The 23964-nt window shown below is 46.4% G+C and overlaps 1 protein-coding gene across 4 annotated transcripts in view; it reads left to right on the top strand.

The window, feature by feature from the left end:
- Window positions 1–23677, top strand: part of LOC138567628 (uncharacterized) — a 534099-nt gene extending 510422 nt beyond the window's left edge. For 3 of the 4 annotated variants that reach the window (XM_069646054.1, XM_069646056.1, XM_069646057.1), the window contains one exon: window positions 20161–23677. In XM_069646054.1, coding sequence (XP_069502155.1) covers window positions 20161–20825 — 665 coding nt within the window. In that variant the 3' untranslated portion in view covers window positions 20826–23677. The remainder of the gene's footprint in view (window positions 1–20160) is intronic. The other variant, XM_069646055.1, reaches the window with a different exon arrangement.
- The last annotated feature ends 287 nt before the right edge of the window (window positions 23678–23964 follow it).

Here is a 23964-nt window from a genome sequence, read left to right on the forward strand (position 1 = left end):
CAGGCCTTGAAGCACTCATCCACCCAAACACTTCATCTGTTGCTCTTCCTTGAGCTCGGACTCCCCAGCACTTACCCCCCTCTGCCCTTTTCCTTGCTTCACTTGCATGTTCTGAATACTCACAATATATTATAAAAGAAGGATAAGATGGTAAACTTTCTCTACTTCCACCCCTCCTTCTCCCCCAACGATTAGACACCTCTGACAGATTCTCCGGCACTACAGGTCTTGACAACATAGACTGCGTGCAACATTCCAAATTTCAAAAAACATTTTTGTTTAATACAGAATATTTAAATTAAAACATAAGATACTACCCACACCTAACACAGTGTACAAAACTACCACTAAAACCTACAAAATCTAAAAAGCTAAATATCAAATAAACCACTTACAAATGGACACAGACGAAATCACATATCACAGTACATAGAAAAAACCTAAATGTGTCACTAAAACAACATATAATCCCAACATGTTTCTGTTCTTAAAAGCCCCTTTCGGGCGAACATTCTTCAGGGGAACCTTTAAAACATCCACTATTCTTCTCAACACCGTGTTGAATGGGTAGTTTCAGGCAACCAGCCTGCAAAGAAGAGAAACAGAGGAAACTAATCAGATCCCCAGGGGAGGGGGTATTACCAAATGTAAAAGTGGAGTTGACTCAGTCAAGAGAACAATTCCACAAAAAGGTTTAGTAATTAAACCAATTAGGTTTACCTTAATGTGGTGAATCTTCAACGCACGTCTGTAAATGACAGATAGGCTAATTTTTCTTCATTGAAAAACCAAGATACTTCAAAAGGCGTCTCAATCCGCCGAAAATATCATCACACCTCGAAAGGACACATCACACTACCAATGAGCCACAGATCACTACAGGACAACAGTCATGAATTGTTCAGGATATATTAAATAAAATTACCGTTGACTCCTGCAGGCCCGTCGAACAAACCTTTGGCAGGACCCTGAGCCTGGCGGTTCAACGCTCTCTAGGCACCCGCCATCACGGCCTGCACATTGCAATAAGACTTCTGTTTCAGCGGGTCGATCATGCTAAATCTTCGACCCTTGATGCAGTAGCATTGAAAGATGCGCCAAAACAGGCCCATTCGTCTAAAACGCTCCCAAAGCTTCGGGAGAAGCTTTCTAAAGCCTGTGTACATGGCTCTGACCCTAAAAAGGCCTCCCCTTTACCTTAGGGTATTCTCCTGCCTCTCCTCCTCTATCTAGGGCCTTGCAGCAGGACTCTGCTCCAACTGCCCAGCTGTTTCGTCCTACTGATGAATCCGGTTCCTTTGGGTGGAAATGTCAAGTGCCGTCATGATGAATCCGTGGCATGTGACCATTAACACTGTACAGGCATTGCACACAAGGAATGACAACAATGTTCTCATATACACTTTCCATTGCTCCCGTGCAGGCGATGCCGGTTGTCCCCTGAAGCCGTGGCTCCTGACCCCCATCAGGCAACCAGTCAACAGGCACGAAGAGGACTACAACCGTGCACATGCACGCACTCGTGTCACGATTGAGCAGACTTTTGGCCTGTTGAAGGCCCGTTTCGCTGCCTCAGCAGGTCGGGTGGGGCATTCATATACAGGCCTGAGAAGGTGGGCAAGATAGTGTTGGCATGTGCCATGCTGCACAACATGTGCATCTGGCGCAACGTACCCCTGACACGGACCAGATTCCACCAGAAGATGAGGAGGATGATGGAGAAGATGCATCTCGACCACGGCACAATGTGAATGAAGGACGTGTAGTACGCCAAACTTTGATTGCACATTACTTCTGATGGACTGGGTTACACAAGGCACTTGGAATAGGGGACACTGAGCACTGGGCACTGTTAAGAAATAAATTGACACACACTCAAAGAGCAATGTCCAGTCATGTGTTTTTCTTATGCACACCAGCTGTATTAAATGTATCAAAACTATGTACAGTGAACAGGAACCAACATGGACCTCCACCCCTCAATATGCCACAAACTACACACCCCCCAACACCCACACACACCCACACCCCTGCACCCACTTCAAGTTCAACTCAAACCCCTCCTGACATGTAAATGTGTGTCAGGCTACTAACGATCCGTTTTAGGTGGAGGGGGTTGTTCCTCTGGGCGGCGCAGACTGCGCAGCAACCTCTGCACCGGGCTCGTCTGGGTGGAACTCGCTGGTGTTGAGCTGGTCGATTGGGGGGGTTGTGGGTCGGCCTCTGCAGCACCATGTTGGGCCATGCTGGCCACCAACTGGGTGACAGCCTGTGTCACTGCTGCCATGTCCTCACGAATGTGCCGGGCCACACGGTAGACAGCACGGCTTATTGTCCTGGTGTTTTCTTGCATGCCCAGGCATGTGGCTTCCCCTTCCTCTACGTATTGTTTGACCATATCATGCATGGCATGCTGGCGCTCCTCCATGCGGGTAAACCGCCCCTCCAAGTCCCGGATGGATTGCGCAGCCGGTGGTTGCACGGGAGGTGGTGGAGTGTGCGGGGCTGCGTAGTACTATGGGCATGTCATCTGCGGAGGTGTGTCCACCGGAGCCAGGCTCGGGTGAAAACTGGGTTGTCCAGCATGGTTGGGGTGTCCGGCATGGTAGGGGTGTCCGGAATGTCCTCTGGCAAGCTATGGACTGCAGTGTCTTCTTCCTCCACCTCCTCCGCGCTATGTTGCACAGATTGCGCTGCCTCTTCAAGGTCACTGATGGCCGTCGACTGTGGCCCCTCCACGTCACTGTCCGCAGGTGATCCCTCCTCCTGGTGTTTCCGGTGGGGCTGTTGTTTTTTTGGTGGGGAGATTTGTGGCAGGTGTGCCTTTTGCCATGGGTGCCTTCATGGCAGCAGTGTGACCTTGCTGCTGCACCTTCTGAGGTGTTGGTGGTCGCTGCTCGCAAGGTTCTCCAGCCGGTGCGCCCTGTTGGCTGGCGGGTTTATGGCCAGCCCTTGATGTGGAGGCGTTGTAGTGGCCTCGGCTCAGGCATGATATGATATGATATGGCATTTATAACACGCCTATACACAGGTGTTTCAAGACGCGAAACGTGCAGGTGTCTTGGTTGGTGTTGCGGTGTCTTCCGCCTCACTGTCTGATCCCACGCCTGTGGGGGGAAAGAGAGGCAGGGCATCAGTCATGGGTCAACGTACATCCTACATACATCGATGCTACTTCATTTTGAGTCCTGTACATACTTGTGTACATGTTGGAGAGGCAGCCATGGTGCTTACAGGAGTTGGGGGGTGGGGGTGCACTGTTCGGGCATCCTTCTGGTGCAGCCATAATGGGCATGGTGTCTGTTGGGTGGCCGACAGGTGTATCGTGGCTTGTGTGTTGTGGCCATGCCTCAGGAGCTGTGTGCCATGTGGTGTCTAGATGTGTGTCCAACATGCTTGCACAATGTGTGTCGTTGCATTGGTGTTTACACTTCGTGCATTGTCATGGTGGGTGTGTCAAGTGTGCAATCGGTAGTGGTGATGTGTGCACCATCCTATGGGATGGCACAGTGGTCATGCCTGCATCTGTACGGCGATGTATATGAGTCTGTTTGCATGCAGATGGTGGATGTGTCTATTATGTGTTGTCATGGCAGGGATTTTAGGGTTTGTAGGGGCTGACTTTAGGTCGGTGGTGATGGCCCATGTGTTTGCTCTCATCTACTTGCAATTTGTACTCCACCATTGTACTTGGGGTATTGGGTGTGTGGTGACTTTTGTATTACGCTAAGGGTCACTCACCGTCATCGTCCCATGATGGGACTCCCATCTCGGAATGGCTAACACCCTTGATGGCCTCCATGTCAATGACGGATCTGCAGGTTTCTTCCCAACGTGCCAGCTTTATGGGTGATGATGCTCCGCCTCCTGTTGCCTGGACCTGGCTGCGGTTTGCTGAGGGTATGTTGCAGACACGAAGCCGCAGATCGTCCCAGCGCTTCCTGCAGTCTTTCACAGTATGTGGGGTCGTCCCTATCGCGGAGACCTTCTGCGCCACCTCCTCCGAGGTGTGTTTTTTTCGTATTTGTGCCGCACGGCGCAGGTCTGGGCAGGACATGACATCTGCATGTTCGGTCAGTTTGTAGGCAAGCATGTTGAGTGTTCATCACTAAAGTGTGGCTTCCGCTGCCGCACTGTGCCTTTTCGGGTTGCCTTGGCCATCTCCTTGCTGTCACAGTCCACCGTTTGCCAATCCAGGTGCTGTAGGCAGAGGATTGCAATGGATTGTATTTTTTAAGATGGCCGCCGGTGCATTTCCCATTCCGGCGCAATGATGTTGCTTCCGGTGCCGGCACTTCCGGTAGCGGTATTTACGATACCGGTATCAACGGTACCTTTCATTACAGCATCCAGGATGCCGTTGCCCGTATCTGCGGCATTGATGATATCAGGGGATTGGAGTCCCTTACCGGCATGTCGGTGCAGCCATTACTGGCATGCCGGTATGCGCGTGCACGCTGACTCAGAATCAACCGTTGATTCAGGCAGCAGTGCTACATGGACACGGATGATCCGGCATGCAAGTAATTTCGATTTTTTTTTTTTACCGGCCAACTCGTAATGAGGCCCATTGACTTGTTTGAGACTCTAGTAAATGCCCATACCTACACTACGCCTCCAGGTACCCTCAGAGGCAGTCCAAAGGGCACAGTCTCTGGATAACATGACCTGGGAGATTTGCCTATGACCCTTCCCCCACCCCCGGATTCCCCTTCTCAACAGGATAGTGCACAAGATGCACCAGGAACAAATCATAATGATCCTGGTGGCACCAATGTGGGCTCGACGGCCATGGTTCTCTCATCTCGTGGGAATGTCAGTCTCCCCTCCCCGTACAACATGTTGTCACAAGATATAGGGAAAACACTACATCCGTGCCCTCAAAACTCAATTTAGCAGTTTGGCCCCTGAAGTCATAGAGTTTGGACATCTCCAACTACCTCAGAGATGTATGGACATACTTAAAGAGGCACGAAAACCTAACACCAGGCACGGTTACTCCAATAAGTGGAAACGTTTTGTCTTTTGGTGTAACTCTGAGAACATCATCTCCATTGACTGTTCACCTAAAGATATTGGGCCTCATTACGGGTTTGGAGGTAGCCATGCCGTCACTACTGGCATGGCTACCTCCAAACTCGTGTCCGGGTCCCGAAAAAAGGGAATTTCTGGGCCATTCCGACTTTTGCGGGCTCATAGGGCTCAATGGGAATGGGGAGGATGCTAACAACGGACCCGTTAATGACGGGTCCGTTGTTAGCATCCTGGTCTGCTCGTGGGTGCCGGTATGCACGTCTGGCCAGACCAGACATGCATACTGCCACCCGCGAGCATAGTCGTAATGTGGCAGCCCGGTATGAACGGTGCTGGTACCTTACCAGCACCGTTCATACCGCGACCGCCAGGGTCGTAATGAGGACCATAGTCTTTATATAATACACCTTTTAGACTCAGGGCTTGTTTTCGATTCCCTAAAGGTCCATCTTGTCTGCCCGCTCTGCATATACCACATCTCAGAGCAAGGTTTCATAGTGGAAGATTCCTGTAATTAATGCTTTCATAGAAGGGGTAACAACACTTCACCCTCCTATTTCCAACCCAACTACCAGATGGGACTTGAATGTTGTTCTCACAATATTAATGGGACCTCTTTTGAGCCAATGCATGAGGCTAGTCTTAAGGCCCTTACCTGTAAAACTGCCTTCTTGGTGGCAATTACCTCTATAAGCAGTTAGTGAACTGCAGCGTCTCTCAGTTCAGGACCCATTTGTGACTATTCACAAAGATAAGGTGGTATTCGCCTAAATTCATCTCTAAGTTCCATGTGAATCAAACTTCCTACTTTCTTTCAGAACCCCACAAACTCGGCTGAAAGAAGCCTCTATACCCTAGATGTAAGGATGGCGGTCGCATAGTACCTTGAAAAGACTAACGGCCTCATCACGAGTTGGGGCCGCCACATTTAAGGGTCTGCCCGAACATGAGTGGCAGCATTTAAGGGTCTGCCCAAACATGAGTCTGGCAGCATTTACCCCCAGCTCCAAGCTAGGGGTAAATGCGCCAGAAAAAGGCACATTTTTGGGAGCAATTAGCGCAGCGCTATTAGCGCGTGCTAATTGCACTGAAAATGCCCCATTGGGGCCAATGGGGAATACCCATTTCCGCCCATCCCTTGATTCGGCGTCAATAGTGCCGGACCGGGTGGCGGTAACGCTATTAGCGCGGGCGGTATCCCGCGGTAATACCGCTGGGATACTGCCCAACTCGTGATAAGGCCCTAAACCTCTGAGAAAGAAAAAACAGCTGGTAGAGAAGGGGATCCTGTCTCTAAATCAACTATTAAATGCATCACACTGTTACTCTCTTGCCAAGAGAGACTTACCTTTTATACCTAGAGCTCACTCTTCTCTGGGCACAGGGGCTACCATAGCATTTATTGCAAATGTTCCTCTAGATTCTATTTGCAAAGCAGCAACCTGGAGTTCTGTTCATACTTTCACCCAACACTACTGCTTAGACACGCATTCTAAGTCTGATTCTCAGGTGGGACAAGCTGTGCTAAGACATCTCTTTGCTACTGTTCCTTCACGCATCCCACCACCATCTCCTGGTACTGCTCGCTAGCCTATGCACAGCATGTGATTCTAAGCAAATTCACAAGCATCAGAAGATATGCATTACTCACTGTAATCGTATTTGTGATGATTGTATCGGCTTAGATTCACATGCGCCCACCCTTCCTCCCCTCTTGAAGTAGAAGGAACATAGACAACTTACACCTTCTTTCTTTTATTTATTTTGATAGGTTTTCTTTTTTAATAACGCTCCCTCTGAGTTTGGTTTCTAAGCGCAGATCCGGGAATCAAACCTCTATTGCTCGGCGTGATCTTGCTTCCTAGACCAGCACGTTACCCCTGTGCGATCTTCTGTACTCATGCTTTTGTAAGGCTCCCTCATGGCAGAACAAAAACAACTGGTGCAACCTTGAGACGTGAAGGATTTTGGGTACACTACACGTCACGTTAGGGATAGTGTTACAGTCACACCCGTGTCGAGGTCCCTTAGCGATATTCGGAAAGAATATGCAATACTCTGCGATTACCACTAGATGTCGGACTATATGCACAGCATGTGAATCTAATCGGATACAATCATCAGAAATACGATTACAGTGAGTCTTCTCTTAGTCTTTTGACTTTGTTGCCACTTGTGGCTCACTTTTTATTATTGCGCAAAGTGCCTTACAGTACCGCGCAATGGGGTCTTTCTGTTTTGTGGCCCTAGATACCCTCTAAGGAATGTTTGGTGATTGTACAATGTGCTTCAGGACAAACTGGTGGCGGCAGTAGCTATTTCTTCTATTTGTATAACTTTTTACCAAGCCTTAATGTGCTTACCACGTGTGGCTCGCGCCCAGCCTGGCTGTGCCGCAAGGTCTTTCGTTGGTCCTTTTGGCCATTTTGTCCCTTTGCCTTCTCCATGCCTTTCAGGTCTGGATTTCCTTTTTTGGGCATGCAGTTGCCTGTGAAAGCTGCTTCTTTCGTGGGCCTCTGCAGGTAACATGTGTAGGCACCCATGAAGTGGGCTGGGACTGCCTGGTCCCAATCCACATTACTGGTGCCAGGGTGTCTGGTGTGCATGCAAGCATGAGACCCAAAGTGGTCCCTGATTGGATCACTGCTGGTGTGCATGTGTTGGGCACATCTTGCCATTGGTGGGCTCGGTGCATGACCTCACCTGACTCTGGATATGAAGATGGGCCCTGCACCCGCTCATCACATCTGCCGAAGGAGCCAAGTATACTGAGGAGCCTAACAGAACAAAGGACGATCCTGAGACACACTTGACGAGGGCTGGTAACAGAATCCTGTGTTGTCCCGGTGGAACCCTGCTTTGCGCCTGATCTCAGAAGACCTGCAAAGGTGCTTCAAACCTTAGGAGTGGTGAGACTAATCACTCTCAACACCTTCTAGTAACCCTGCAAGTGAGCCTGTTCGGAGGTGTCCCTGGGCCATCCAGCTCAATTCTTGGGTACTGTGCAGGAGCGTCATCCCAGCAGCTTTGGGCTGCTACATAGATGGCTGCATAATACTGCAAGAGCTGGAGTACCCTTGCGTCACTGAGTCACGTCACCACAGGCGGTTTTCCTGCGTTCCTTCCAGTGCCCCTTGACCTGCTGCATCAGTGTTTTCTTCACAGATTTGAATGTAGCAGCTCCTGTGCCATACCGGACCTGTACCCGCAGCACCTGTGCATCTGAAAGCTAAATTGAGGGCGGGAAATCGCGTCTCTGGTGACCATCTCTAGACGAGCCAAGTCTGGACCAAAACCAAACTAAGGACGGTGAGTAGTAAAGTTACTTACCAATGGCCCTTTGTTCATCCAAATGCATTAAATCCTAGAAGGCTAACTTTTGGCCTTCCTGTTGGCTTGGGTAATATTTGCCTCCGAAAGTCGGGGACAGCTTTGCTAACCATAGCGGATCCTTCTCCAGCATAGGGTCTGGCATGGATTCACATGCTCATGATTTGTACCACACACTTCAGTGTTGGGAGTCCTTGAGTGTGCTCTCCGAGCTGTTTGTATGTTTTTTCGTGTTTTTGATAGAAAAAGTTCTATTTTTGTTTCGAAGAAGACTGTGTTCTCCAGCATGGGGTCTGGCATGGATTCACATGCTCATGAATATTCCCCGTCGTCAGGCTGGGAATCCCCGGTAAGGAAAAATCAGTATCAGTTTCGTTTCTGATCTGTCTTTCGTAGTAGTAACCAATCACTAATCTCTGCGTCATACTGACCACAGCCAATGACTGCCCTCTCCCTAAGCCCCGCCTCTGGCAGCCACCACAGATGCCTCCCTGGAAGGTTGGGGAGCGCACACCAGACGTCTGCACGCCGAGACCGGTGGCTGCCGCAGGATTTGGGTCCTCCATATGAACATCCTGGAGCTACAGGCAGTGTCCTGGGCCCCAAGTCGTTCCTACCTTCTCTGAAAGGCAAGGTGGTGAAGATCTTCACGGACAACACCACCACCATGTTCTACATCAGGGCGCTATCCAAGGAGACCCAGGACTTGTGGCACTGGGCCGTCGGACATGGGGATGTTCCTTGTCCCTCTTCAACTAGCGGGAGTCAAGAACACCATTGCAGACTCCCTCAGTAGGGAACTCCGCTCCTGCCACGAGTGGGAGCTTCGTCAGGATCAGGCGGACCGCCTGTTCGCCAAATGGGGCAGAACACAGATCGATCTGTTTGCGACAGCGGCAAACTCCAAATGCCAGAAGTTCGCCAGCAGGTTCCACCAGCCAAGGAGCTTGGGGGACACGTTCTCCTTCCTGTGGGAAGGACTGTTTATATACACGTTCCCTCTCCTGCTGCAAGTCATCAACGGACTCAGTGCCAATGCAAGGTGATACTCATTGCCCCAGCGTGGCCGTGGCAGATTTGGTACCCAGACCGCCTCAGCCTGTCACTGGCGCCTCCAGTAAAGTTGCTGGTGGTTCCGGATCTTCTCATCAGAGAGGGGGGTGCTATCTGTCATTACGACCCAGGATCGCTGAACCTGAAGGCTTGGCTCCTGCAGCCTTAGAGTTTGGAGGTTATGCGTTACCAGCAGACTGCAGGGAAGTCCTCGCCAAGGCCAGGGCATCATCAACCTTAAAGTGCTACAGCCGAAAGTGCAAGTGTTTGTGTACATGGTGCAAGTCACAGAAGATTACCCCTCTGAGGGTCACGGCTTCACAGATCCTTCCATACTTGCTATCCTTGGCAAAGGCTGGCCTGGCACACGCCTCCATCAAGGTGCATCTGGGGGCTCTCTCCCACAACACGAGAACCCCAGGAAGATCCTTGCTCTGGTCCCACAGACTCGTCAAGGAGTTTCTCAAAATACTTTTCCGTTCTTTCCCGCCGATGAAGGCTCCTGCCCCGGCGTGGGAACTCAACGTGGTTCTGACAAGGCTCATGGGGGGCCCGTTTCGAGCCTATGCATCAGGCCCCACTCCAGTTTCTCTCGTGGAAAACGGCTTTCCTTGTGGCCATCACCTCTGCCAGGCGGGTAGGTGAGTTCCAGGCCCTATCCTGCAAGTAACTGTACCTGACTTTCCACAAATCAAGGGTGGTACTGCAAACGCACCCATCTTTCATGCCGGAGGTTCCATCGGAATTCCACCTCAGTGAGCCTTTGGTGTTACCTGTTTTCTTCCCGAAATCTTTGCTGGCGGAAAGGGCTGTGCACTCGCTGGGCATTGCTCGTGCCCTGAAGTTCTACGTGACACGCACACACAGTTTTCGGAAGACTTCACAACTGTTTGTGAACTTTGGCCGTGTGAACCATGGCAAGGCCTTGTCCAAGGCTTCCATTTCAAGGTGGCTCTCTGGCTGCATCACACACTGTCATCGGTTGGCGAACCGACCTCTGCCCGGCCGTCCGAGAGCCCACTCCACCAGAGTGATCACTGCAACGACGGCGTTCCTGTCTGGTGTGCCCCTGCTGGACATCTGCAAACACTGCTACAAGGAGGTCCACGCACACCTTCACGAAGTTCTACTGCGTCGACAGAGATTCCAAGGAGGAGTCCAGAGTCGGCCAAGCAGTGCTACGCAACCTGTTCGCTTGAGGTGAGCCTGTTCCAGACATAAGAGTTAATTGCTTCTGTTGAGCCTTGCCACATCCTGTGATTGTGTAATGTTGTACTGCTATGTATTCGTTCTTCATGAGCATGTGAATCCATGCCCGACCCCATGCTGAAGAAGGTTTAAATTACTTACCTGTAACTATTGTTCTCTGGCATGGATTCACATGTGAACCCTCCCTCCGGCCCCTGTGCTGCTCTTCTTAGTCATACTGCCACTGAACATGCTTATCATATCTTAAGATTAGGCCACTTAGGGGGAGGACGGTCATTGTATGTAGGCAGTATGACCGAGAGAACAGTGATTGGTTTAGCAGAGAAATACAGTTTTAAAGTGAAAGCAAAACGCTTTAACCGAGGATTCCCAGCCTGATAATGGGGAATATTCATGAGCATGTGAATACATGCCAGACCCATGCTGGAGAACAATATTTACAGTTAAGTAACTTAAACCTTTTGCACTTTTTGTAATCTGTGCAGGTTACATAACTAGATTACTGTTCTTTAAATTGAAGTGTTTCTGAGGCTGCTACATCTTGTTTATAAAGCCTGAGTTGTACACTTGCATACAGCATGTCATATTTTATTAACTAAGCACTTTCAACCTTAAATCACTATAGTACCTTAAAACCTGGTCGAAGCAGCACTAGAAGTAGCTGCTTCGTGCTAGCTAAGGAGGGCGTCACCGGATTTGGCACCTGAATAGTGTTGAAAACGTATAGTAGGTCGGGCCTCCCACAGAACATTGCTATAGCAAAAATGGTGCCCTGGAGATAATTGAACATCGATTGATGACCCTGATTTTACAGAAATAACATTTTTTGCACTGAGGATGGTGAAACGTAAAGCAAATTCCACAATTTCACTGGGGTTTAAACCAAAAAGTGTATATAAACTCTTTGAGCCCATTAAGGATGTTAACGCATAAAGGTTTGCTAAACAATATAGATGGGAGAGGACTCCAAAAACAATTAAATCGAATTGTGTAGTTCTAGATGAGGGCGCAAATGCACTGGGTGCAATAGAGGTAGTTAATGAGGGTGCAGACATCACTAGCAACGCAAGGATTTTGGTCTTGCAGCGTGCAAGAAAACCAGATGATGATGACCACCTTGACAAATTCAGAGTGGAGAATATCATAGGCCAGGAAGGAGGGAAAAACCACCTTATTCCAGTACATAGCTCCAAATTACTGGATTCCCCAAACAGTAATCTCATTGAAGTATACTCCCAACCGAGACAAGCAAAAGATTTTGCAAGCAATGAAATGGCCTTGACTGCTCTTGTACCTGGCGCAGTGGAGGGGGCAAACACAATAGGACAAGATGTAGGTTCAGCTCAAGTAAACATCCGCCTTGGTAAACAGAAATCGCCCCTGAAATCACTTTGCATAACAGATTTTCCCCCTTGCATAGTGAGGATCTTGGTGCAGCACCTAAAGTGGCTGCAACAAAGGCTGCTGCGCATTGTGAAATCGGCAAAAATAGCTGTAGCTCACAAGGCAGATAAAGTCCTAGGGAAGTGCCATCTAAATCTAGAGCAGGAGCCCAAAGTAGATGTAAGAGAATGGCAACCAGCTCCTTACTCGAACAACCCCAAGTATCTCCTATTTGTGGATGCAAATGCAATCTGAGCAACAACTTAAAGGAGATCATGGATGAGGTTGGGAAACTTAAGGAACTGGTAACTTAAGCTGGGCATTAGAGTTACAGAACAGGAGAACAAGCTGTGAAGGGTACAGAAGGAGCATGGCTCTCTAGCCACTAATTCTCTGCCCAAAAAAGATACAAACATAGCTTGAACCGGTGGCACTTTTTTCTGCAGCCTCAGAGTGCGGTCAACAGCAGTAGAGGTGGGGGAGGGTTGGCATTGGTAAAAGCTGTGAGGGCAAGGAAATATCCCCATTGGGCAAAATCAATAACAAACACTATTAACATGTGTCTACCCACCTGCCACAGAGCATTGGTAATCGTAAGCAAGTCCCAGCAACTAATACAAGACAAATGGAGCCAACTATCTAGAATAACAAACAAGATGGGGATAGGAACAGTGTGATTGTCTACATGTGTAATGTCCCCAAGTTAAGGCTCGGGATTTATGAGAATATAGAGATACTGAACAACAAGAGCATCCACTAGCTTCGGCAAGTCAGGGGATGTATCTCTATCATAAGAGAGGATATCATCACTTGTGAAAGAGGGATTATGCCAAATGGACAAAGTGATTATATCCAAGTGACACTGAAGGACAAGGGATTGGTGGAAACGTTATTGGCAATTGAGGCAAGTTCTTAATCCCTACCCCCACCCTCCCTACACCAGGGACAGATCATTCCCGGGCTAACTATAATTGAACGGAGGTATAACTTTGCTGCCCTGGGTGAGGGGCTAGAAGAGGTGGATTGACATCATCCCCCAAATCCAAGAATCTGCTATGCCCAAGGGTTTAAGGGTGCTGTCCTGGTATGTTGACAGTATAGAAAAGCTACTGGTGGACCCAGATTGGATAGTCTTAATACATAGTTGCAAGATTGTATGTATCCAGGAAGCTTGGGCCCTACCAGCGGTTAAGGTACAGGGGTTTAAGGCATTCAGCACCCCAGCGGCTAAAGGTGCAAGAGGGAGACCATTGGGGGAGGGGGTTACAAACCCCGGTGGCTGCAGGATCGTTGTGGGAAACAGAAATGAGTGATCCGAAGTCACCAGATTTACAACTAGTGATTAGAGAGGGGCATACTTTATTTATATTTAGTATGTACAATAGACTCTATGGGACCAGCCCGCTGGGGGCACTAACACTCCTGTGCAGGAACTGATAACTGTCTGGGACTACAGGGAGACTGGGAAATTCCACATCCTAGGTTGGGGTAGGCGGGGTAATTTACAGTTCAAACCCCTCAGAGAACTGGAAGCGCTTTGGGACTAATTAGATTTGGTGTGGGAGATCCCAGCCCTGGAAGCAAGTTATACTCCCCAGGCCCACAAAAATGCACTAGAATCAGCTTGGATACTGCAGGGGCTTAATTTAAGGACATGTAATGGCAGAAGCAGTGGCGATCGACCCAGAAGGAACATGTTCTTCGTGTTCGAATGTTCCACTAGGATCGATTATATTCTTGTGTTAACTAGCGACTGGGAGCTTGTGGTCAACTTTACTATTATTAATCGCAGAGAAAACGACCACAAACCCTTCTCGCTGTTAATAAGATCAAAAAGTAAACTACATGAAACGTCAACACCTGCTGTAGCAATTAGGATCTCTGGGAATGCCAGACGCACACTCAAATGGGACCAAATAGAGATGTCTGGGTCAAAACATGCTATCTACCAAAAGGCCTTTATACTTATTGTATGTCACAAAAGGGAAAAGTACTCAACGGCATCCAGGGGACAAATGAGCAGAGCAATAAACACAAAAAGGACTAAATGAACCACTTTAATGTATGATTCTATGCAGCCTAGCCTTTATTCAGGCCTGGCCATTATTGTTAGTCTTGAACGAATCTATTGAAAGGCACACACATGAATATAAAAAAATGAATTATTTATTTCGTGGACCAATGGGGAAAAATCACAGGTCATCTTGGAAATAAATAGCGGTGGTTTGAGAAAAGGTTTTGTGGGCCATGGTGAGAGAGAGACGTTTCCCCTGCTATTAATATTTACAAGATTCAGTCTGCCTCAGCTGCCCTTTATGGAGCTGAACTATGGGGACACAACAACTGTCAGACAATGGGGATTGTGAAGAGCAAGTTTCTTAAATTGTTGTTTAGACTTCCAAGCAGCTTCCATAATGCCCCGCTATTGATGGAGTGCAGCTTAAAGCCAATTGTTTCAGATTGTTTGGAAACTGGTATTCTATTGGGTAAGACTCTGGGTGACCCCGAAACTTGGGAAATACCGGGATGCCTTCATTAGCCTACTTAGCCAGCTAGGATTGCATTCACTTCCATGGGTTAAACATGTAAGCCAGAACCTAAATGTGTTCGGCGTGGGTGACATTTGGCACAATCCACAGAATCATTCTAGTCACACCAAACACGAGGTAAAGTCGCCTGTTTGAGAGGTTGTGCATGAACATCTTGTAAGTTCCTGTTTACAGTTAAGAACAGACTGGACTACCTGTTCCTGAAATCGGATGAAGGAGTCAAAAAATACCTCAATTTGATATCTCCGGCCTAAGCACTTAAACAATTTATGGAATTTAGGTCTGGTACCCTAAAGCTTGCAAAATTCATTTGTGGTTGTAAAGCTTACAACTCTGAAACTTGCCCGCTGTGCGATTCATGTTCTGAGACGATCACACAGTTTTGTTCTTTTATGAGAACTACAAAGATCTGAGGCGACAATATTTGCTTTGTGAGAAACCTTAGGGTATTCTCCCACTAAAACGTTGAGAATCCCTTATTCAGGTGGCCATTGCGGTTGGATCCAGTTCCTGGGGGTGGACCAGTGAGGGAGGATCACCTGGGCAAGGGAACCCAGGGTTGGGCTCGCAGGAATACTCCAGGTGAGACGCAGTATGTTACCAGGAAAGAAGACGAGGATGGAGAGATCCCTGAGACCTTTGTAGGCTGTGCCACAGTTGGCCCCTTTTCTCCTAACAAATCTCCCATATTAAAATCTACCAAACAAACCCCATCTGGAAAATCCTCTAAGAACACCTACTGGAGTTGATAACCACCTCTCCCAGAAACCCTGCTTTCCCGCTTACAACCCGAAAACTCTCAACCATTCTTTTTCACGTCCTTCTGATTATTCTTTCCCGAACACCCAGTCTACCCTGACAAAACACTACCGGTCCAATCCCAGTTATTCCTGTATGCCTCACGAACCCCAACGATCCTGTCCCTCTGATTATCATTTTTCAAACTCCCAGTCAACAGCTACCATTCTCACAAACCCTACACAACCTACCCTTTTGAGGTTCCCACAAACCCCAATACAAGGATTTTTCCTCCATTTAACATTTCGTTCCCTTCTGACCCGGTAGGATACCCGGAAATTATCGCCTCCTTTTCCCGACACATATCTTTTTTCCTGATACCAGGACCATTTACCTGACGTGTCCCAATACTAGGGTCCGGCCAAGTCAGGCAATTAACCTAAACCAAACACCTGACAGCCCTTCCTTTTCCCCAAAGGGATAAAAGGTGGAGCAAGAGAGCGCAGTACGAGCAAGGTGAGTACAGCAGACAGCACAATGGGATGGCTACCATGCAGCAGTTCAAGAGAAAGAGATATGCAGCAGGAATCGAGAGGATGGTAAGGAAATAAGTGACCTTGCCCTTTTGTCACAGGCCCGTGGGACCTTCATGGACAAGAGCCTAAGGCTGCGAACAATAGCACAAGTGTCCTGCAGCAGTTGTCAACTGTACACGGGGCAAGCCTATGCCGATGGGCAAAAGCGAGGGAAACTCCTGTGCCCGTGGTACCGGCCTTGACTCCAGAGAAGCCAAAAGCCAAGCGGTTCATAACAGCTAGTGAGCCAAGGGGAGAACCGATAAGAACCGGGCTGTGTTGAGTGAGAATCGCAAAGTGGCAAGTTTTTAACCAAAGCAGATGAACTTTGAATGAACTGTAAAAAGTGGGAAGTGGAGACCAGCTGCAGAGGGAAACCGACACCACGTGGGTGCTAAAGCAAAAGACTCTGGCCGAGCACCATATGAGAGAAACTACAGATACCAGAAGGCCGTAGGAGGGCCAGTGAAATAGGCCAAAGTGGTCATACAGAGGGTCAAGCAAAATCCCTGTACAATCGAAAGACTTTGATCTACAAGCACTGTGAGAGAAAGGGAAGTGAATCCCAGAGCAAAAGTGAACATTGAAAAACAAGGGAATTGAATCCTGTTAAAATCAATAGGGGTCTGAGCCCGACCGAGGAAGCTCCAGGGGTGAAGCCATCACCCAAATTTGATTGATAAAGGAACTGTGATAAACAATTGAGAAGGGTCAGTGCCCAGAAGAGGGGGACCCAGGGGTGAACCCATCAAACATTGGAAAAGAACTTTCATTTGTTAAAGGAACTTTTGTTTTGTTGTTTGAACATGTCAGGTCCTCAAAGGCAAGAGACTTTCAAGTGAAACGAGACTTGGCAATCGACAGTCCTGATAACTGAAAGCGCGAAGGTTAAAAGCTGAACTATCATCTCGTGCTAGAAACGCCCGAGAGTGTGTCCTAAGAGCTCCCATTGGAACTGTTGTCTCGTGCTGGAGAAGCCATAGACTGTACTGTGCTGTGCTTCAAGCTCCCATCTTACCCTGTGTCCAAAACGTGGGGAAGAAAGACCCAGGCTACTGCATCCTGACATATTATTTGAGAACAATTCTTTCTTTTCTTGAGAACTATCCCACACCCCTTTTTGTATTAGTTGTGAGGCTTGGCAATAGGTTTCTTAGTATGGTCCCATTTAGTTTGGCATAACGCCACTAGCACTGCCTTATTTTTCATTTGATGGTTGACGCTTGCTCCCATCTTAGATTTAGGTTTGGGTGTTTTTCCAACCTGCATACAGCATTAATTGTTCAATAAACACCCTTAAACTGTGATCACTTGTGTCTCTTACTTGTTGTCACCATGAGTTCCTCACAGCGACCACTGTTTTTGAATTTTTTTTATTTATTGTGTATTTATAATGAGGCTATACACTGAGGTTTTTCCAGGCACCTATACACCAAGGTGTTCAAGAAGGTTTGTGTTAACTGTGCTGCAGAAGCCCTCAAATTATGTCAGTCGACAGATATTGTTAATGATATATATTTTGTGTCTAGATTTATCTATTGAACCTGGTCACGCAGGAGCTATTTGACAATTGAACAAAGTCTGATTATTATGGATTTTACCCCTTTTAGATGTACTTTCTATGTATTTATATGGCTTGTGAATATTGCTTGATTTTATGAGTTTTTATGGTTGAAGTATGTATGCTGGATGGACAAAATATGTATTGCAAATGTATATGAATTTTGTAAGCCAAAGGCAAATTTGTCGAAGTATTATGATGATGATGTTTATGACAATGTTCAAGTTCTGCAGCAGGGCAGCAGTTTTGAAGCTTTCCAAGGGTTTTTTCCAGCATAGAACTGAAGCTACCACCAGCATATCAAAACTCTTGCATTTTTCCATTTCAATCCCACTAACAAATCTCTTCCAGATACCGAGCATAATTTTCAACTCTGCCAGAGCGCCAAGAGAATATGTAAGTGGCAGCCTTGCGCGGTGCAAGAACAAATAACATAACCTATTAGTCATATGCTTGGGAAACAATTGGGTGCTGCACAGGCAGCAGCACCAGAGTGTGTCAGGAAGTGTAGAGTGCAACTGAAGTAGCCACATTAAATCCACTCCTTTTGCAAACACATCTTTTCCACTCTCCTTCACTTGAAGCCCTGGGCCCCTCTTCCTCTATGGAATGATATCTGATAACATGTTGTCCTTTGAACCGCACGTCCCAGAGATTAACAGGAAAGCACACTTTCTCTTGGATATCCTGAAAAGGATTCTGCCCTTCTTAAACCTCATACTCTGTCCAGGTAATTTCAGACATTGAGATCTCCAGACTGCATTACACGAACATTCTTTATTTCTACCTTCCTTATTGAGTTCATCCAAAACCTCTAAAATTACAAATCAAAATGGCCAGGCTAACCCTGTGCCTGAAACCCCTGGACCACATCGCCCCCTCTCTCATATCTTTGCATTGACCTCTTGTTGTTGCTTGAATATGCTTCAGTGGTCTCAACTTCATTGATGGATCATTTTGGAATGTGGGCTCTTCATGCAGCAAGGCTAAGATCAAGAAGTGCTATCATCCAAGAATCCTCATATCAGCATCCTCCAAGAACATTTTCATTACACCTTTCAGGACAAATTAGTAGGGTGAAAAAGCATTTAATGCCACTGGCACCACCCTTTGTAATGGCTTCACTCCTGAACTCGAGCCAGAGGTTCAGAAAGAAACTTAAATCTTTCCTCCTTAGAAAGACAATTGCTCTGAATACCTAACCACTTTGGACTGGCCTGGCTTTCTTGTCGTGCACTCTTAGTCTTCACTGTTTGTAAGATTGTACCGGGCACTCTCCCCCGCCCCCACTGCATTTATGATCAGAATGCTTCCAAGCGCTGAGAAAGATCCTTGTCCTCTTCCTCCCCTCTGCTCCCAATTTACCGGCATTGCATAGTGGCCTAGTCCACTGTTGGTGCCAAGCAAATCACAAATTAATGAATATATATTTTGATGGCTTGCTCCGTTTTCCTAGGCAGTAAGTGAGGCCAGGTGCACCCAACAGATGCATCCAATCCCAACACAGCCCCAATTACCAAACACAGATGCAGCCACTCACTAAGAGCCCAGCCCAGGCCAGAAAAAGCGCTATAAAAACCAGTGACCCCAGTCAGTCAGAGAGGGAAATACAAAAGGTTGTTCCATATTGGTAACTGAATGTGCAGCAGATGGGCTGGAGTCGGGTCTCAGAGGAGTGCCCAAAGTGGGTGATCCTAGTGTAGAAGAAAGTAGTGTTCACAGGGGTGAAAAACTAGAGTGGTGATAGCCCTGAGGAGGTAGGGGCTCATAATGAAGGCGAGAGCAGTAACAGCAGTACTTGCCAGGGAAAGAGTTTGAGGTGACTGGCAACGAGAAGGTGGTGCTCAAAAGATTGAAGAAGGAACGGACAGTGACAGCAGAGCATTCGGGGGTAAAGAAGGTGAGAACAGGGAAGAAGAAGTTGAGAAGCGAGACTGGGAGCACCTCAACGAGAGATATCAAGACAATAAGGAAGCGTTGGACAATCAAGATAGATAGTTTGTAGACCTTTTAATTGAGGAGTTTACTCTTGAGGAAGGGGATTAGGTGTGTGAGAAGGGGAAAACATGAGGAATTAGAGACAGTAAAAAGCAGGAATGGGAATTACAATGGTAAAAGGAGACCGAGGCAAGTAGGAGAGAGGACAGGACACTGGGGATACTGGTTGGAATCGCCACTAGAAGGGAAGATCCCACAGAAGTAGGTCTCCCTCTTATACTGCCTCATTCCCTTGGTCAAACTTCAGGAGTTGGCCCTACTTTTTCCCAGACCTGCTCCTTTCCTGGACATGGACCCCCAACATCCCTATTATGGTCAAACAAGCTCAACAGTCAATGGTCAGAACTATTAATTCAGTATGTTATTGACACCAACAGTGGTGCATTTTTACTTCTGGATAAACACTGACATACTGACATTTTGGGTTAGTCGTTTGTAGACTTTATTATTGGAGAGGCAGCAATTTAATTTTTAAGTTCTCTCAAGAATGATTGGTTCAGTATTCAGATACACTATTCTGGAAGAGACTCGTGACATCCCAAATCAACGGTAATGAAATAAGAGTAGTGATGGGATTATCAAATTATTATTATATTATAGGCTAGACCTTTTATAGAAATGTGTGTTTTTTTAATACAGAAATGACAGTCATTTGTATCACAAATATCCTTTGTCATAAAGAGAGTCATGATTTTTAATTATAGATCTAATGGCTCTTATTTCGATCCAGCAGGGGATGGAGGCATGAACAGACAAAAGAAAGTGGAAGCGTCTCAAACATTGACAAAACAAACACAACGCTACAAAGCTTCAGCATGCCGGCCCAACACCAAAGTTGCCATGAGCTCTGGGAATTCAACCAACTTTAGACGTCAGATGTGGCCCGAACGTTATCAGAAACAGAGAGGAGAGAAGACTGCTCAGTGTGAAAATGGTTCCAACAATTCTGAAACGTTTATTTATGAACGGGCGATATCCCCAAATTATAATGGATTTCAAAGTTATCCAAGTAGCTCAATATTGCAGAATGATCTTCAAAACACACAGCGATCTATGATATATCAATGTACCGAATGTAATGAAACTTACAATCATAAGGACGAGCTTGTTCGACATATGGGAGAACATTCGAAGACTTTTAGATGTTCAGCTTGTGGAAAAACCTTCATCCACAAAGGAAGCCTTATTAAGCATTACAGAACACATACAGGTGAAAAACCATTTTCGTGTACTTTCTGTTCCAAAAGTTTCACTAGGAAAGATTATCTGAATGGACATATGAGAACGCATACCGGAGAGAGACCATATAAATGTACTGAATGTGAAAAAACATTCACTCAGAAAGGTGAGTTCAATCAACATCGAAGAAAACATACTCGGCAAGACAAACACTGATGAAAGCTGAGAAATAAAATAGCTCTTTGTGAACTACAAAACACCTTTATAAAAAATAGAATAACTGGAATATGTGAGAATTAGGGGTGCTCCAATATCGGGTATAGTTCAGATAACAGTATGTATATAGCATTCATTGTGTGATTTGACAATGTCAGTGTCTTATCAGTATGAGGCTCCAAGGCTCCACCTTGATGTTATCCACCAGGCTGACAAGCATTGGAAGGAGCTGAAAGATAACATGTAAAACTCCACAAAACACCCAAATAATTGGTACAAGTATAGCAGCACTAAAAGGCCTTATTGGCCCATTAGAGCCCTTGGCGAATACTGTGGACTATACCAACTGATTTAAGGCCACATTCTGAGCAAACTGATGGCTTCTCGCACCCACCCTCTGCCCCCTGCGTACCTGCTGCCCTCTACCTCCACCACCCTTTCCCTGCATTAAACTCATCTTCATTAAATAAAAGTGCACCCCCTTACCTACACACTTCGGGTATCGACACCAACTGTCAGGGCCCCTCAGCTCTGGCTTCCTTCTCCTTGCCAGCACTGGACTATGACTGAATTGTAACTGAACAAGAGGCTCCACACACTTCCCATATGTCCATTTTTATGGCAGCCATCTTATTTGAATTTATTTTTAGCAAACCCGGCTTGAATGCTTGCTATGGGGCATATTTATTTACCAAAAAGGGGCCTTTAGCACCCCAGTCAGTTACATGCTCTCGTAATAACAATCATGCCGTGTTTGGGGTGGCATACCTGGTGGTAATGAAAATCTAGCAGTGTTAAAGACCCTGGCTTTGCACAGGCCGGTTCGTTTGGCTGATGGGCCATTTCCACCTGGTAGGGTACACTGAACACAGCATTATTGCTGAAAAGCAAACATGCGAAATTTAAGCAGGTAAGACGACTCTACACCAGGTTGGAGACGAGATCAACTCTCTGCTTTCTTTTTTGACAGGTCAAAAATGATAGATTATACAGGTTAACTGTCGAAAGACATCAGCCCAAGAGGGATCCAGCCTTCCAACCATAAACACCATCCCCATAATGCTCCTAGAAGGCCTCAGGAACATCTAGGCAACATTTCAAAACCCACATACGTTTTAAAGTGCCCATGGCTCCACCCAACTTTCCTGACTTTAAGAACCTTCCTGACCTAGAAAGTGAGTAGATGGGAAATGTACTTGCATTTGCTTTGTTGTAACTCACCCCGCTAACACGTACAGTCAGGCACTGCGGATTGCTTCAAACCCTACCACTCCTGAGCTATCCCTTCACAGTATGTGCTAGTGTATTACAGATGTACAACAGCTACATCCCTCCACTCCTGTGGAAATCTTCCCAGAGGGCAACCCAGCGCTGGTGAAACAGCCCCTTGGCCTCCTGTTAGTGTTGAGAAGCTTGCTGTCAGCAACACTCAGCCATGGAAATAGTGAATATTATGCATTAGAAATACTGTTTAACAAAACACAAAATTTAAATTGCCAAACATAAATACTTGATTTGTAAGATTGTAAAGAAATGGAACCCTTATGAGAGGAAACATAATGATGAGCAGACCTTTGTGTGTTTGCTTCCATAGATAAATCATGGCAAACATAAATTACTCCTAATATAGCACAGCATAAAACGGAAACACAATGAAATACAAGCATGTGCCTCCTTTGGAGACTTTGAGCAGAATTAATTAGTGAGCGATTGACTCCTAAAACTTAAAAGAGCAGAAACAAATCAAATACTCATTACGCACAGACATTGATTGGTGCATCCAGAGGAACCCAAACAACATGTTGTAAGTAAATAGAGCGTCAGGGTAGGGTTGGAGACGGTGGGTACAGTGGGGGTCCCAATTCCAAGAGATTGCCTGTAGGAGTGGAGGGGACACAGCCAGTGAGAGCGCCCTTCTCCATTTCATGGGGCCTTGATGTGTGAATGGGGAAACTGTGAGGGAAAATTCAGTACTGCACAGGAAACGCATGGATCCGATCTAGTAAATTTGAGATCAAATTAACGTGTGGGGAATCTTCTAAGTATTCATGGTGCATCACACATCTTTCAAGGTGTTAATTGTAGAGAAGCACGCTTCGGGACAACGTGGCTTGAAACGTGTCTGCTAAGAGTTTTGGGTAAAAGGGCAAAATACTGATTACAAATTTTAAAAAACTGGAAGTACTTTAATTAAATAACTTAAATACATCTAAATAAAGTACCATGCATACCTATGTCTGGTCACCATAATACTGTAATGAGCACAATAGCCCAGAATCAAGGACATTAGAAACTGAGCACATAGTGAAGTGTTTTTTTTTCCCTAACACTGCAGCCCCTTAAGGTAACTGACACGTTGTTAATTACAAGAGTGCTACACTTAGAAAGGTGAGGTTAATGTTAATATGTGTAATGGAAGTCAACTTTGCCCGTGTTGTTTCCTTACAATGGCAATGTATTGTAATCTAGTTCCACGTATCGTAACTATGTTCATTAAGTGTCTGATGAGATGGGTTTTGGCTAGTTAGCAATGTGGAGTAGAAGTGGCATCATTTTATTAGAACTACAGCCACATTTGTTTAAGTAAGTTTTTTAATTGGAAGTTTATTGTGGCTGTGCTTGCTTTAATAATTTTGACAGGACCTCTGGGGGTAGGAGAACATCTGTTTTGTTTTATTGTGCAGTGGTATGGGTTTTAAGTATGTTGCTTGTTAATGCATTTCATATATGGCAAAAGTAGAAATGTATAATGATGTTGGGTAAGTGGCAATATATAAACAATTTGTGCAGTTGTGTTAATATGTTCTGGGTTGTATTTATTCCAATAAAGAAAATTAAAATGCTTCTATTTAGATCAGTTCCCTCTCTGTGACCCTCTCCATCTACCCGGACCCAGGTCCCCTTCTTCCTAGACACACAAATAGTATTTCTTTTACTGCAGAGTTTAATTTATAATCTGTAGAGAATTAAACAACAATTGTGACAGCATCCTGCCTGGTTAAATCAGTGTAATTTCCTCAATCACACATCCCTACTGTTTCTTTTGGCTACTACTGGAAGGGGAAGCAGGCCAGTAAGAGGAAGGGTTTTCCAAAGTGAAGAACAGATCTCCTTTTTCTCAGGTGACCATCTGCCTTTG

The sequence above is a fragment of the Ambystoma mexicanum genome, chromosome 2p (genome assembly GCF_040938575.1).
Source record: "Ambystoma mexicanum isolate Mex_15411 chromosome 2p, UKY_AmexF1_1, whole genome shotgun sequence".
In the NCBI taxonomy this organism is placed as follows: domain Eukaryota; kingdom Metazoa; phylum Chordata; class Amphibia; order Caudata; family Ambystomatidae; genus Ambystoma; species Ambystoma mexicanum.